Source organism: Cucurbita pepo, chromosome 11 (genome assembly GCF_057944985.1).
Source record: "Cucurbita pepo subsp. pepo isolate OVF chromosome 11, ASM5794498v1, whole genome shotgun sequence".
NCBI classification, from domain to species: Eukaryota; Viridiplantae; Streptophyta; class Magnoliopsida; order Cucurbitales; family Cucurbitaceae; genus Cucurbita; species Cucurbita pepo.
Genome location: NC_141808.1, coordinates 5455158 through 5472702, shown reverse-complemented (window position 1 = coordinate 5472702; position 17545 = coordinate 5455158). Strand labels below are relative to the sequence as shown.

The 17545-nt window shown below is 35.8% G+C and overlaps 1 protein-coding gene and 1 non-coding gene across 2 annotated transcripts; one reads left to right on the top strand and one right to left on the bottom strand.

Moving 5' to 3' along the window:
* The first annotated feature begins 3461 nt into the window (after window positions 1-3461).
* LOC111806150 (uncharacterized) lies at window positions 3462-12036 on the top strand. Its single transcript, XR_015422949.1, has 4 exons — window positions 3462-3628; window positions 3861-3966; window positions 6585-7105; window positions 9913-12036. It is a non-coding gene; the product is annotated as an uncharacterized LOC111806150 (transcript).
* Window positions 12037-13087: 1051 nt separating this feature from the next.
* LOC111805532 (Late embryogenesis abundant protein (LEA) family protein) lies at window positions 13088-14090 on the bottom strand. Its single transcript, XM_023690642.2, has 3 exons — window positions 13928-14090; window positions 13666-13782; window positions 13088-13555 (listed from the first exon to the last, which is right to left on the bottom strand). Exons 1-3 carry the CDS (start codon window positions 14051-14053, stop codon window positions 13346-13348), a joined length of 453 nt encoding a protein of 150 aa, XP_023546410.1. The 5' UTR covers window positions 14054-14090; the 3' UTR covers window positions 13088-13345.
* Between the last annotated feature and the right edge of the window lie 3455 nt (window positions 14091-17545).

The window sequence follows — 17545 nt, the reverse complement described above, 5'->3', positions numbered from 1 at the left end:
AAAACAGCGAATTCCATTTAGTGATATTATGTTCCCAGCTCTCCATTTGATCAAATTCCAAAAATGGTAGACATATTGAATTAGCTACAAGAACCATTCTCACCCATTCAAATTAAAGGACAAACTCTTATAGGAGTTCATAATTCACAGGATTAAAATCGAGTCGCATATGATCATCATGTGAAATATTAATCTTCTCAATTAACGGATTTATAAAGAGGGGTTAAATATTTCTTGGTCTAGTCTTCTCGTTGTATAGGATACCCCACTCACATGTCTTCACAGGAACGATTTGGATCAAATCATTTGTAACAATTACAAAGTAGGTTATATCAATAATGTTACTAGGATAAGGCACCTAACCTTATCCATATAGTATATACCCTTTAGGTTGTTATTTGAGCATAATCATCTTATATGTCAACAACATACTATTCAAGATTACAACATTTTCATTGGAATTCAGCTGAGTAGCTCTAGTTGGAAGTCGGACATGTGTCCAAGGCCCTCTAGATGTGCTCTCTCGCCGATCTATCGACGTGTGTCCTACCAGAAGTTGTCTACTTGCGTAAATTCCAGAATCCGACGATTAGATCTATTTTGTTTCATTTTCTTTGAAATTTTTTTTTAATCTTCTTGTACATATCTTAGATCGATAAAATTCCTTCAAACAAGTTTTAGAGTTTCCATCACTCTACGTTATAGTAATTTTCGTATAATTTTTAAATATCCATAGACTAACATAATCGCGATCAAATATTGGAGTTCAAGTTCTTACCGTTCTTGGAGTCTTCTTAGAACTCATTCTTCTAATGCGATTCGACTCCGGATTCCTTCACAAAAAATGTGTGAAAACACACTAAGATTAACATACTAAAATCACATAAGCTAATTCCTTCAAATGCTCACGGATCATGAGAAAAGTCAAGACCTAAAAACCTATAGAACTCACCTTCGTTCTTTCTCGGATCTTAATGTAATCGAAAGGTCCAAATGCCTAAACCTCTGCTCCTTGATTCAATGATCACTTCCTATGAAGATTTCTTTGGGCGATTTCAATAACTTATTGGTAATATATTAATAACTTATTCAACTCACTATAATAATATATTCAAACGTTGAGTTGATGGTGAAATGTTAAAAGTTTAAATTGGTAATATATTATTATTATATTTTTTTTGCTAAATATTTTTTAATATTTTCTTTAAATAATAAATTTTGGATTAAACATCCATTTTTAATAATTTGATTAATAATATATTTTATTTTATTCTCAAATTTAGTTAGTTTATATTTTTCTTATTTTTAAGGGTAAGTTGGTAGCTTGTATTTTATTTAAAAACGGTGAACATTAATTAAAATTGGACTTTAGATTTTATTGGGACTTTGATCTCGTTTGTTGCACTCTCGATCCCAATTCTATTTCTCATTCTTAACATTGTATCAAAGCATTATCCTTAACATGATATCAGAGCATCATTCTTAACATAGTATCAATGCCTAAAGTCAAACCCTAACTCAATCAGTAAAACATTTACATCAGTCGATCATCCATCGGAGCCTAAAGTCAAACCCTAAGTCAATTAGTGAAGCCTTTACAGCCGCTGATCATCCATCGTGATAAGTCCAATCGAGTATCACACCAACCACAACTTCCTGCTTTCAACAGCTTCCAAACCTTAAGCAACCACTACTAGTCCTCGAGTCACAAATTACAGTCCCCGACTAGTCCATACATCACCACAAGTCGCAAGTCTGTGAGCCTAACATTACCACTACTATCGCAATAGTTCCACTCGCTTCTATTGGTATCCCACTTGTTTTTCAAATTCAATAACTTTGATATATACGTATTCCGCAAACCTACAATTCTCACTATACCATCACTTTCCAAAATCCAAACCCACTATTCAGCAAACCAACCGTGTTTAAGGAAGGATTTTTCTATCATGACTTTGTTTTAGACTCAATTTCTATCCAAACTAAGACCCACTAGTTCATCATGTCAAAAGAATGAAAAATTTCAGAGCAGGAGAAGAGGAACAACCGAAGAAAAGTGACGGAAATCAGAATGGAGGACGACAGATGAATTGAGATATATATCATCCTTCCACAAGATATATCGGTCCTTTTAAGCCCACATCTCAAAAGTGTTAATTTCTGGTTTGTATAGCGATGGTCTGATTGAGCATAGCAAATCATCAATATTTTTTTCCTCTCAACATTAAAATCAAGAACATATTCATTATCAAGATGTTTGTGGCGAGCTATTCAGATTCCGTCATCAAGAGGTAGCCTCCTAATCTTAATTTGGATCTTGAATTGGCTACATATATTCTCAATGATTCTACTAGACTGAGAACTGTGGTTGGCAACCTGTTCTCGATCATCCAATATCAAGAATACGTTATAAGCATCTTCAAATTTCTCACCAAGCTCAAAAGTGGCATATTCAAGATGTTCATATTTTCTTTCACAACCTCTCAAGTGATCCAGAGCACCGATCTTTGTGTTATTATCCAACTTTAAAACTTCGATGTTTATTTAACATATCATTATTATATTCATCACATTGATCAACCATCGTATTCTTTTTGTTCCAATCAAATTAAATGGGACAAATTACCAAATACTTGTTTAGAGCTAATTTGGTAGATATTTTCACTCCTGGGAAGACAGAAGTGTTATTGACCTACACTCTCTTCTCAAAGACAAGTTGAGTGTCATTGACCTACGCTCTCTACTTTCTCAAAGACAAGTTGAGTGTTATTGACCTACACTTGTAAAGACAAGTTAAGTGTTATTGACCTTCACGCCCCAATTTGAGGGGAGTATTAGAATATATTATAATAATGAGTTATATAATATATATTGACCTTCGCTCCAACTTGAGGGAGACTATTAGAATATATTATAATAGTTAGTTATGGAATATATCTTATATATTGTATTCAGTTATTATTTTTTATTTTTTTATTTTTTTATTCTTTATGATTTGATTAATAGTATATTTTATTTTATTATCAAAATTGAGTTAGTTTATATTTTCCTTATTTTAGATATGAGTTTAGATTGTGAACATTAATCAAAATTGGACTTTAGATCCCACTCACCTTCGATCCCAATTCTATTTTTCATCGGTACCAGAGCATTATTCTTTACAGGTTAATATATAAAATATATATTTATTTTTTTAAAACATTAAATTGAGGATTGCAACTATCTATATTTTGAAAAAAAAAAAACATTTTATTTATTATTTTTAAGAAGGGTGGGAGGACAAATAAACAAAAATAATTATAAATTATAAATTAAATTAAAATAAAATAAAATAAATATATTTGTATTATAAGAAAATTAATTCAAATTTTAGTGAGAAAAAAATAAAAAATAAATAAAGTTTAGTTGTAGATGTCACATTTCCCTTGGCCTTGTTATATCCAAAATCACGCATATGCCCCCAAATTCCTAACTAATTCACACCATAACCTTCTTCCGACTGTACTCTCCCACTGCGCCCCCTCCTCCAGTACTCCTCTCTTCCCACCGCCACCGCCACTGCCACCGCCACCGCCACTGCCACCACCGTCGTCCATGCCTTGCTGCTTCTTCTCCTTCTCCTTCCCAGGTATCCCCCTTTTTCTCTCTAATCTTTTGTTTTTTACCAACCGACATTAATTACTGCTTCAATTCTCCTTTTTCTTCCTTATCATCTGTAATCTCTTTCTCAGGTAACCAAATTCTTTGCCCGATCCCTGTATTTAGGGCACGATTTTTTATTAGTTGTTGTTGTTTTGCGCGATTATTTTCGCTTTCTACTGTTATTTCTGCTCCAAACTAATTGTTTATTTATTTTGTAGCGTTCTTGTCCTAAAAAAGGCATTCCGACATTAGAAGAAATTGAACTACGGTCGCGTTTCTTAGAAGGTCTTGAATTCTGCGTGCAAATCAACTACTTAGCTTTTGGTAAGTTCTGTTTACTTCATTTTGCGGGTTTTGCATTTTTGGTTCTGTTTGAACAGCTGAAAAAGTAATCTAGACTATTCTGAATATCTCTTTGGACCCTTTAATCAAGAATCTTTGTATCATTAAACGAGGGTTGTTCTTTCTCATATAGGCTGGAAGTTGATAAAATTTCTCAATTTTTCATCTTAATGCTACAAACAGAAGTTGAAATGGTTCTTTTTTAGTCCTTTTTTATATGATCTTTCTACTTTCCTCATTAATTCTAAGCAGAGGGCTTTCCTATAATCCCTATCCCTTCTCTGGAAGCAGGGGTGGCATCTTTCCACTGGACCCCAGCTTTTGGAACCCTTTTTCCTTGAACTTTATGTACATCTTTTTCTTCTTCTCCGCAAAAAAAAAAAAACTGAGGGGCTTGTGAAATGTTCATGGTTGGGCAATAACATTTCTAGTAGAAAACTGAGGGGCTGACATTCGTTACCGATGCTGAAGCTGCTGAAAATTCTTCCTGTGATAATGAACAGAGCAATTAGTGAGGTCCTGAAGGAGGGGAAGCTTTAGAACCAAGACTGATAGGTTGGCTATAATTCTAAGAATAGCTAGATAAATTTTTAATCCTCAGTTTGTTACTTGGGTGTCCCAATTTTTAATCAACTTGGATTAGAAAAAATTGTCATCATACTTTTTGAACTCATTGAAGGCTTTAAGCCAATTTTATCCTTGGTTTTCATGCCTATTTGTTTCTTTTTGATAGGAAACAGTACCACACAATTTAAAGAAAATGGAATAACATGAAAAAAAAAGGGAGAAGAGGTATGAACTTAAAAAGATAGTCGTAGGGATTTCAAATTTTTCGACAATTAACATTGATTGAAAAGAAACCCTAATTTAAAAGATACAGAAGAATAGGCTTTTTAAAGAAGCCTTGAGCATCTCATAGATCTCATACTCCCTACAAACTTGTCTTGCGAAAGGTTGGCCAAATAAATAGTGGCATTATGGTATGAGGATCTGCAGATATTGCAGTAATTGATGTATGGAACTACAAAAGAGGGAGGAAAGCCCCAATCCAAGGGAGTAACACAAAATAATCTCCATTTGGAGGAAAGCTTGGTACAAAACTTTAGAAGCCCGTGAATGCATGTGAACAAGTATCATTCACTTAATCCCTTGCAAAACAAAGTTATATTGAGATGTGTGGATATTGACCAAGCTAAAGTCTTCTATCATCAAGTTGGTTGGCAGAATGTTGGTCCATGTCGCTGAATTTGTGCAATGGAGTGAGAAAGGCTTCTTAGTAAACAAAGTGGTCCCTCCGATAGGGGTTGGGTTAAAGTTAGATACCTCCTTCTTAATAGATGGAGTCGTGACACGCTAACCTTCATTTTGTAGGTTTTTGGTTGTTTTCTTTTGATGTGCTAAAATAATCTTGTAGAGGGCTTGACCTCATAAAAATTTGCATAAAAATTAAAGTAAATTTCTTTTGCTTCAGCCTTGCAAATAACCTTCTGTCTTCATGTTTTCAACTTCTTTTCCAATCACTGTTCAACTTAACCATTTTTTCAACTTGGCTTATTACATGGGAAGAATAGATCGTATTCATGGGGCCTTTTTCTCAATAGCAATCATGGCTTTTGAGCTGGAAAGGAGGAAGCAAGTATAGGCTTTTGTGCAATAGTCTTTACCAATTGATCCAATCCCTTTAACCAACCACAGATATCTATCCTTTGGATGATGACTTATCAACGATTGTTTCCATGTATCTTGTTAAGCCACATTTTTCCTGTACAGTTGGGCCAGCCCTATGCTAGTTGTTGAACTGGGCTTTTCCTTTGTCTTTTTCGACACCCACCACACTATCCTTCTCAACTTGAAGCATGGCTAATGTCAGCCCCCCTTACTGATCTTGTTCCTGTACTACTGACCCAGTCTTATCTAATCATCCATATTCTTTGTCATCATTTAGGTATGTTTTTCCCCTGCAAGAAAAAGAAGTCCGCTATTTTAACTCCAATATAATATATCTGTCCAAACTTTAGTTGCCAACAGAACCAAGCACTCCACCTCTTGCTGACAGTTGCCAGGTTTGGATATTAATTATTCCCTCCTAAACACTTCCTTGAGACAAATATTGAGGGGCTGTGTGCTGCCTTTCTTTACCATCTTCAGTGGCTCTTAAAGCCCCCTCCCAACACCGCCTGTTGACAGCCAAAGCCAAGCCAATCAAGGTTGGAGCATTCCCTATCAAAGTGGCACTTTTTGTCTCATCTAAAACAGGCCTTCCTTCCTGTCCAAGATTGAGGGGCATGGGGGGTAGAAACCTCCACTAAAATTGCTGCTGAGGGACCTTGCTGGGATAGGTTGTATATGATGGGAGGAACCTCCTCATAATGCCATACGTGGAACCAACCTCAAAGCTGGGCTTCTCTTTTCTGCTAATATTCTTGTCCATGATCAGAGGACCCCTAAGTGCTGGAGCAAAGGTTAATGCTTCTTAAGATGCAGAAATTTGGTCTCTCTGTCATTTATCACCGTCTCTAAAAAATAGTACTTCTGCAGTAAATCCTTGAATTTCGTCCACATAATGAGTTCCTTGGCGTGAACTTCTGATGCCTTTGCAGATTTCGAACTCATGTGCGCTTCATCTTGGGGCATAAACATTGGCCCTGTAAACATCAACCAGTCCTCACAGTTCAAGTAATCGAACATTGCTTCCAGCTCTACATCCACTATTTTTCCACCGTCGCCTCTTCTGGTTGACTGTCAAAGTGGGAGGTCTGTATTTTTTGAAGCCTGATGAGAAGTTTCAGCTTCATCATGGAGTGCAGGAATCTGGTTGGGGTTGCAAAGCTGCCTATTGCCTCTTTTGTCATGTTATTGAAAAGGACTTGAAGGGCCTTTGGTGTGAGTGTTGTTTAGTGCTCTACAGGAGGAGCAGGAGGAGCTGGGGGATCCATTCCTTTTTGAGTTTCCACTGCATCACCTTGAGCTCCTTGGTCTGTCAGCTTGATCTCTAGGTCTGGTGACCTCGTTGAGCCATTGTTTGGAAGAAAGACACTAGGGTTATACAAACCAAGCGCTAACCTAAGCCTACCATTTGGGTTCTATCAATGGTAGACACAGGCACATGTTCCAAAATAAGGTCCTTCAGACCTTGTGCACTATTTTCCTTTTACGGGTTGTTTGGCCCCTGGATCTCTAAACCAAATTTGACTCAATGTAATCAATATGCACACACAATCTCATGGGTTACAACAGTGGCAAAACCATGAGGTTACAGACACAACTCCGGTTATCAATGGCAACTGCTGCCGCAACAACCATTGCCATTGTCACTCGCCATCGACCACCAATACAATTTTCTTTTTCCTTTCTTTATTCTTCCTCTGGCTTTCTCCCCTTCTTCTCCAAATTTTCAAATAAAAAATGAAGTTTTTTGAAATGGAAGGGAGAAAGATAAGAGAAACAAAAGCCCCTTGTAAACCTAACCTTCAAGGGAGAGAGATATGAGAAAAGAAAGCCCCCCTTAAACCTAACCTTTGATTTTAGGTAATCGACTGGATATATATATATATATATATTTCAAAATTTGAGGTAGAAGGATGGAAAGGAGGTGGATTGTAAGGAGTAGAAGAAGGGAAGGAGAGGAAAGAAGAAGAAAAGGAAAAGAGAGGGAAAAAGAAAAAACATGGTGATGATGGATGATGGTGGTGGTGGCCATGGATGGGAGAAGAAAGAAAAACATAAAATATAACAATGTTTTTCATTACAATTAATTTTTTTCGAATTTATATATTTGAATCAACAATTATAAGCAACTCAATATTTTGTCTATATTAGGATTGACCTTCCTATTTATGAATTGCTTCACTGAATGTTCAACCTTTTTTATGACAACTTTAGGTGGCCATTGATTACTATGTTAACTTTCTTTATGTTTGTTCATACTTTTGTATCTTACTTCTAAACTTCATATCTTTATGTTCGAACTCATGATCGTAAACATTGCCATGTTATGTTTTCTTTTTCTTAATGGTAAACAATGTTTTGATTTTTGGAAACAAATTCTGTATTCTTAGACTATAACATAAATTAAATATTTAATTCAAGTCTCAAAAAATTGACCCATACACAAGAGGTTCTACCATTCACAAAATAAGAGAAAAAAGGGAATGAACAGTCCAACCTTGGAGTGTAGAACATTGCACCCCAAACGCAAACTTCTGAACCCCAGACTTCTCAATACAACACCCAAAACACATGATATGAAAACTCTAGCCGATTGGATCTAAAAACCCTCATGGATATACAAACCCACAGAACACAAATGCTAAAAGCCCCAACTTAAGATGATTTCATCCCAAATGATTATAACTCTTGGAAATTCGATCTAACTACCTTATTGAGAGTAGAACCTTTAGATCTAAAATATCCAAAAACCTCAAAACACTAAGGAATCACCCCTAAGGAAAGTAAGATTCACATTACCTCGTTGGTCAATTATATCATGGCAAGAAAATTTGTTTGAGATTTGAATCACTTCACAAGCAAGATCGATGCGACCTAAACTATATAGAATTCTACATAGAATTGTATAGAAACTTAGCACTAGGCTCTAGGAAAGCACAAAAACACTTTTTACAACATTTTTCGAGTCTATTTTACAAAGACAACTTACATGGTTTTATATAGCCTCAAAACGAGACCTTTGACTTTCCATGAGACATTTCAAGAGTTGTAACCTTCATACTTTATGACTATAATTATCCCCTATATAAATATAGCCTAAAAGTAAATAAAAAGTCTTAAAACTTAAAATATAATTATGAAACACTCTAAATCTAGATTATCATCTACCCAAGAATTTGTAACCATTTAAGAATAAATGAAGTCTCACTTGACGTAGCTTGAATCTATTGTTGCATAAATGAAGTGTGATTCTTCTTTAATGTGGCATTAATTGCAAATTGAGTTTATCTTGTGTTAATTTGAACAACATTTTTTTACATCTTCTTTGAAATTCATATGGCATGATTAGGATGTCTTTATTCATATCATTCTCCATTCCTTTAAGAGGATTCGTCCTCAAATATATTTGTGAAACTTTGCTGCAAAAAGTAAGGAGAAACAACCAAACAAAACCGGTGTGAGAACAAAAAATAAAAGGCAACAACAACCAATCTTCGAGGTAGCAGTAAGAAACGAAGACAAGATTATCCTGAAGGCAAACTAACATCGAAAACAATCAGGAGGCAAACAAAGAGTCTGAAGCAGCAAGACAACCAAAAAAACGCTTCAACGGGCACAAAACCATTGATCGAAAAGCCTTGAGAAAGAAACAACTTTGTGGCAAACCAATGATAGGAAAATGTAATAAATAATATTAAGATCCAAATCTTCAACGAAGAAACGCTCATCTCCAAACCAAATACAAAAATACTTATTGTCAATACAACAACCACTATGCTCCTTGACAAAGTGACTTTGATAAACAACCAGGAAAGAAAAGAATCTCACAAATCCAAACCAAACCACACTTTCTTAAAGGTATGGAGAACCCAACCAAAGGAGCAAACCAACACTCTAAACTGAAGGAGAAAAAGAATTTGGTGATGGAGAAGAACGGCGAAGAAGAATGATTGGCGATGAATGGAGTAAACGGGTAGGAGAAAAGAAATCCCAAAAACGTCTAAGAACCCAAAATGATGGTGGATGGCGCAACGATTGACGATAATGCTCATCTTATTTATCTTTTAAAAACTAACCTGGTTTTCTATTGAATGCTGTAATTGATTGTAAATTGCAATGTTGTATTATTTAGTACTTCCTATTTATTTTTTAAAAAAAATTATAGTTTTTTCTTTTCCTAAAAAAATGCAACTCAGTTGTATATAGTGGGGTATACTCCCTTCTAACATGACTTTCTTTCTTTCCTCTTTTTGGTGGCAGTGTGGTATAGTAGTGTGTAATACTAGTTCTTTAGCTCAACATGAAGCAAATTTGCAGAATCGTGTGATGCTGGTGCCTTCTTACTCTGATGAATTAATGGCCGATCATTCTTTAATTGTATCTGAGGCTGATCATTCTTTAATTGTATCTGATGCTGAGCTTAGTCTGGTAGATCACACCCTGGTTATTGGACAAGAATTTCCTGATGTTGAAACATGCCGGAGAATGTTGAAAGATATTGCTATAGCTATGCATTTTGATATTCGAATCGTTAAATCTGATCGTAGTCGGTTTATAGCCAAATGCTCCAAGGAAGGTTGCCCTTGGCGCGTGCATGTAGCAAAATGCCCTGGAGTGCCAACTTTTACAGTTAGAACCCTACATGGCGAGCATACTTGTGAAGGTGTTCGTAATCTTCATCATCAGCAAGCCTCTGTGGGATGGGTTGCCAGATCTGTGGCAGCACAAGTACGAGATAATCCACAGTATAAACCCAAGGAAATTCTCCGGGATATCCGCGATCAGCACGGAGTTGCTGTATCCTACATGCAAGCTTGGCGTGGGAAAGAACGTAGCATGGCTGCACTTCATGGAACTTTTGAAGATGGGTATCGTCTTCTTCCTGCTTATTGTGAACAAATAAGGAAAACAAACCCTGGAAGTTTTGCTTCAGTTTTTGCAACTGGACAAGAAAATTGCTTCCAGCGATTGTTTGTTTCATATCGCGCTTCGATATATGGGTTTATAAACGCCTGTAGACCGCTTCTTGAACTTGACAAAGTACATCTTAAAGGAAAATACTTGGGAGCCTTACTGTGTGCTGCGGTTGTTGATGCAGATGATTCATTGTTCCCATTAGCTATTGCAGTTGTTGATGTGGATAGTGATGAAAATTGGATGTGGTTCATGTCAGAATTGCGAAAGCTTCTTGGGGTAAATACTGATAGTATGCCTAGATTGACAATACTATCTGAAAGACAAAGAGGCATGGTTGAGGCGGTTGAAACACATTTTCCGAGTGCCTTTCATGGATTCTGTCTGCGTTATGTAAGCGAAAATTTTCGCGATACGTTTAAAAACACGAAGTTGGTCAATATTTTTTGGAATGCTGTTTATGCTCTCACTGCAGCTGAATTCGACAGCAAAATTGCTGAGATGGTGGAGATCTCACAAGAAGTAATAACATGGTTTGAACACTTCCCTCCCCAACTGTGGGCTGTAGCATATTTTGAAGGTGTGCGGTATGGCCATTTTACATTAGGGGTTACAGAGTTGTTGTATAATTGGGCACTCGAGTGTCACGAGCTCCCCATCGTGCAGATGATGGAACATATTCGTAACGAAATGGCATCTTGGTTTAACGAGCGGCGTGAAATGGGAATGAGATGGACCTCCATTCTCGTACCCTTTGCCGAGAAGCGGATCGCCGAAGCAATTGCAGATGCTCGTTGTTATCAAGTACTTCGTGCAAATGAAGTTGAATTTGAAATCGTCTCAACTGAGCGGACAAATATCGTGGAGATACATAGTCGTGTGTGCTCCTGTCGTTGTTGGCAATTGTATGGTCTGCCTTGTGCTCATGCTGCAGCTGCTCTAATGTCATGTGGGCAGAATGCTCATCTATTTGCTGAGCCATGTTTCACCGTCGCTAGTTACCGTGAAACGTATTCTAAAATGATATACCCGATCCTCGACAAGAGCCTGTGGAAGGAATCGGGCGAAGGAGAAGGAGGTGTGAAGGTTGATATCACAATACGCCCTCCCAAAATTCGTCGCCCACCGGGAAGGCCGAAAAAGAAAGTTCTGAGTTGAAAACTTGAAGCGCCCAAAGAGGGTTGTACAGTGTGGTCGTTGCCATTTGTTGGGACACTCTCAAAAGAAATGCACAATGCCAATGGGACATTAAGGAGATCGTCGAATATATTATCTTCCAGTAGAAATGCAATAGAATTAGTGTAATGTGCAATATCAATTCTCTTGTAACCTATAGTTGCAAAATAATATACTAAGTTATTTTTTGCCTAATTAAATAGTTTTTTTTTTTTTTATTAAATTTATCATCCTTGTTCGGATATAGATATGTATATTATTTATAAGAGCTAATATATCTTCGTTTATTCTTCATCCTGATACGTAATGTATCTTCATTTATCTTTACCCATTTGAGTTAGTTTGATTTAAGTTTATATATCTTCATTTATCTTTACCAGTTTGAGTTTATATATCTTCATTTACCTTTACCTCACCATTCGAGAAGTGCCCATGATGTCAATCTAAGCAACAATCTTTTGGGCAACTTCAAAATTTTGACACTTGGCTCTTTGTTTTGAGTCACAACACAAAAAATCGACACTCAAAATTCAAAAGAACAAGTAGTAGCCTAAGTTGGAAGCTAAGTCGATGCAAAGAAGACAACGAGATCGATGATATAGTATATATATCTTAATCAATGAAGGAAGTAGAAAGCTCTATTCTAACTTTGATTTGTAGACTTCAAAGGTATAAAAATGGTTACAAATTAGGAATCATGAAGGTAAATAATATGCTTCGAGTGCGTCTTACTCAGGCATTCTACGTACCTCCAATAGTTAAATTACGCAATTGGCAAACCCATTATGTGAGGATTGTTGGGAGGGAGGCCCACATTGGCTAATTTAAGGACTGGAAAACCCATTAGGTGAGAATTGTTGGGAGGGAGGCCCACATTGGCTAATTTAAGGAATGATCATACATATCCATTAGTATGAGACCAGACAATATCATACCATTGTTGAGAGTCATAATTCGTTCAGAAAACGTGTTTGATTGTTTGTAAAAATTTGAGTTTGAATGTCGTAACTAATTAGGTTAAAATGTCTCTGAATAACATTAGCACCATAAGAGGGCCTAACTCTTATTAGTTTGTGTAAGCTTGAAGGTCAACGGTTTAAGTCAGGCTTTGAGACATAAGCCTCAATAGTCTTTTAAAACATTGTTTAGGAAAGAACTTTAAAAGAAAATAGCAAGAACTTTATGTTTGAAATCGTAATTCCAATCCTCTTTAATGTATTCCAAATTTTACTCTATATATATATAAGAGTGGTTCATAATTACAGGTAAAATCTTTTTACCCTGTAATTGCAAGATTGTATTCTTACCTTTATATTTGGGTTCTTAAAATAATAAATAATTAGTCTAAATCAAAGAACAAGCTCATTAGTTCATAACTCACTTAAGAGCAAGATCAAATAGCATATGATCATGATGTGAGATATTGATATTTCAAATTTATAAGGAGAAATTAAAAATGCTATGATCTAGTCTCATACAAGTTCGCCGGAAAACGATTTCCCAACATCTTCCGGGCCACTCCAAAGAATTTTCTGGATTGAAAAAATTTGCATATAGGTGTATATGGGTTTATTAGAAGGGAAAAAAAAAAAAAAAAGGGAAATTAAGAACGGTTCTTGGTGTTCATGCACTTCTCAACGGTCTTTGCATTGGCTTTGACAAATTGCTTGGAGTCTTTGGTAGTCTCAACCACTGTGTCCTTTGCCCTATGGGCTGAGTCCTTTGCTGCTTCCATTGCCTCCTTTGCCTTTGCTGATACCTCTTGCGCTCTTGCACTCAGCATCCCTGCCATATCCCTTGTCTTCTCACTCACCTGCATTTTCAAATTCACACTTATCTATCTTCAACATCGCTCTCATCCGTAGCTTCGATTCAGTTGATTTAAAAAATAAAATAAAATAAAAGGTGGGGAGTTTTGATTACATGTTCTGCAGTAGAGTAAGCCTTGTCCTGCATCATATGTTCACCCGGCGTCATTCCTTCATTCGCCTCTGGCTTTATGGCATCTTTGGCTTCTAACCCATCTTGTGGTGGATTTGTCTGTCAAAAACACACAAAAATATATCACAATCGACGACATCACAACATCATCTGAAATATGAGATTCAAATATCTGACTTCTTCAATTTTTACCCTTTTAACGAACCAATTTGGTGGAATCATAACACGATATGGACGTACTTACATGAATAGATTTGGGGTTGGAAGCGAAAAGGAGGGAAGTGTTGGAAGTGGGTGATCTCCTTGCAATGGCTGGTGCCCCAAAATGACCAAACTTTGGTAGGCTCTTGAAGAGGGTGGAGCTTCCCATTTTTTTATATTTATTTATTTATTATTTTTGTGAAGTTTGAAAGAAGAATTAATTGAGGAGTGGAAATGAGAAAGAGGGTATTTATAGGGTAAGAAAAAGGCCAAATAAAGGGTTTTGGTTGTCAAAATGAGAGCATTTTGCGCACATCATTGGCCTCCCACTTACTCAGCTGACCAACTTTTTTTTTTTTTTTTTTCAAACTTTTAAATATTTTGATTTAATCAATTCTAACTTTGCATAAAAAAAATTATTTTTAAGAGTTATCTAAAAGAAAAAGAAGTCGAGCATCCTCGATGGGATAGTAAAAAAATGACTAAGACTCCAAAAGAAAAAAGGAGTCGAGCCTTGATTAAGGGGAGACGTACTTTGTTTTAAGGGAGGTGTTGGATGATGAAAGTCCCACGTTGGCTAATTTAGGGAATGATCATGGATTTATAATCAAAGAATACTATCTCATTGGTACGAGGCGTTTTTGGAAACCCAAAGCAAATGCATGAGAGCTTATGCTCAAAATCGACAATATCATACCATTGTGGAGAGTCGTGTTCATATTTAGAACTATTAAAGTGAAAACAAGTACAAAAAATTGAGAGGACGGTGCTGAGAAGTCCTAAGATAGCTTGTTACTTAAACACACTCATCTTTCTAATCTCTTTGTAGCGTTGAAAGTTATAGATAGTCTTGACACTTCATCAATTTTTCTTATTTCTTTCATACGGTTTAGGGTAGAATATTGAGGTGTTAGTCGTAGCGTCTCAATGCTACCTCTTTTTCGGGAGGAAAATAAAATAATATTTCGATTATATACTATTTTGGAGAGTTGGAGGAGATTTTTGGAGAGAAAAATTATGTATGTAAGGAACCACGACCATCCATATTGATATATAACATTTTGTTCACTTTGAGCACCTTTTAATCAATATTGGGTAGCCCTCAAACAAGGTATATCATAGATCCTCCCGCTAAGGTAAGATAAGGGAATGACTTTGATACCAAATTAGGAACAACGACCATCCACATTGATATCATACTATCTACTTTGGACATATGCGCTCATTGCTTGACTTTTTGTTTCCCCAAAAAAAACCTCATCCATGATCTTCCCTTTTAATTGTTCAATGTAATGTAATATATCAGTCAACCTTGAAAATGTAACGACCCAACGTGTAGGATCCTGGCATTCTCATACATCTCCTACAACATAGTCATATTATCTACTCTTCGCTTCTTAAGAGTGAAAACTATCCCTACAGACGAACACGACATAAAATTGCTCCAAGTAAAGCACGCTTAACCATGGAATTCCTATGATTGAGTCATCAAAATGGAAGATGCATCTTATTGATATAGATACTATCCCATGAAAATTCAAGGAAGGTGCACCTTACTGATATAAGTAATGACTTTCAATTCTTTTAAACCTTTCTTAGTCATCCTATCCTCAAAATCGTTCTCATTCGAATATGATCTCGGTTCATTCATGTATCATTTATTTACTCAGGTGTTGCAAAAAATATTGCTAGATTTACAAAAGTGAAATATCAATGCTCGTTTACAATATTACTTTTTCTTAACAGCTGGAATGAGTAAAAATTTAGAATTTTTTATAGCGTTTTTGTATAATTATAATGGTTACTTTAATAGAATATGAAGGTAAAACTTATATATGTTCGCAACATTTTTATTAAACCTTTAATATCTTTACATAGCTAAAAGATTAAGGTACACTTGGCCCGTCGACATCGAGAACTGAGGAGCGATGGAGAAAGGAGCGACATTGAAAACTAGGGAACAATAGAGAATGGGGATATGCTCTAGTGCTGGTGCGAATGGGATGTTAATATCAAGATATCGATACCTATTGTAACGACACTAATTTATTAGGGAAATAGAGTCGTTATCATGTGTATGACGTGATTGTTTTATATGAAAATATTCATTTAAACTAATTTATAAAATGATCGCCTTAAAAACCTTAAAACAACACCCCAAAAATAATTAATGTGCAAAGAAAATATTAAAATAATGTCATGATTTATAAAAGCTACCAAATAAATAAAATGCAACTATCTAACACAAGTTTCATGGTCTTCAATACTATGCTTTGTCGGATAGAGTATTTTAAGAAATACTCAACCTCACTATTAGGGTCGGGAAATGCAAACACATACAGAATGATAGAACCTATCATTTAAAATCGTCTTCTCTTAGGCGGCTTGACAAATTGGATATATAGTACTTCTCCACACACGACCCACATGTGCGAGCATATGCCTACCGAGCAAGCTCGCACACCTCTTGAGCCTACTGGTCAAGCTAGTTTCTTTGACCTGTTGTCGGACACCTAGAGGGAATAGCGACCGTTGTAGCATTATGGTAAACATGATGGTTATTTTCATCTCATAGTGTACGCATTCGTACTCATCATAAAGTAGAAATATCCCGATGCATATGAATATACGATTATGCATGAGTTCCCCATATTTTCATCGTGGCTTAATAAATCAAGAAAGGCAACTCTCATTCTTTCATCACATATCACACTCGATCATATGCGTACATAAACTCTCATAAATCATTTCATTCATAACATAACTTTCAAATCATGGCATAGAAGCTGTGCATCGCAGATTTTCCATATTTTAAAAACATATCATAGCATGTCATGACCTTACATATTATATCATAGTACATCACGGTATCTCATAACATAACTAGCTTATCGTATCATAACATGACGTTTCATTTATACCATAATATTAGACATATCATATACGGACACATAACATAATATCACATATCAAACCATATCACACAAATGATACATGCAAGGCTACTAGACACGTGTCATCTTATATAAAAGAACTCTTCCAACCAAACCTATAGTAGAGCCATTTACTTGGTTGAAGCTACTACGTCCCTTTGATGCTAGCTTAATGTTACTCTCTAAAATTTAATTCTATCTAATGAGTCATATAATCATAAATTAAAATTAGAAATTGACTTACCTAATTTTGCACAAAATAATTTTGAACGATTGAAATAGACCCAAGCCGAATTAGCCGAAATGCCGACCTAGAGCCGTTAGAAAATGTATTCTCCGACTTGTTTTGAACTGCTCAAGTGAGATGAAAGGAAGACCAAGGAACCTCCGAGTCCAACTCCCCACTTTCCCAACTAAAGCTATGTGAGAGTGAGACAACTTTCATTTTCTTATCTTATCTTTATTTTTTTTTTCTTTATAAATTTCATCTAAAAGAAACTTTTGTCCTCAAAACTGTGTTAATTTTGAAATTACTCGGGGTATTTTTTCCTCATCTCTTCCTTCTGTTCTCACATAGTTTCTCGTGCTTGATGGTTTTGTAAATACCATTTTCCTAGTACAGAAGGCTGTCACTTTTCAAGTTAAAATTCTTATTGATCTTTTCTCATAACTTTAGCTATTTGTAAGGACTCGTAATCTACGAAGTGAGTCGATTCATCCAAGTATTC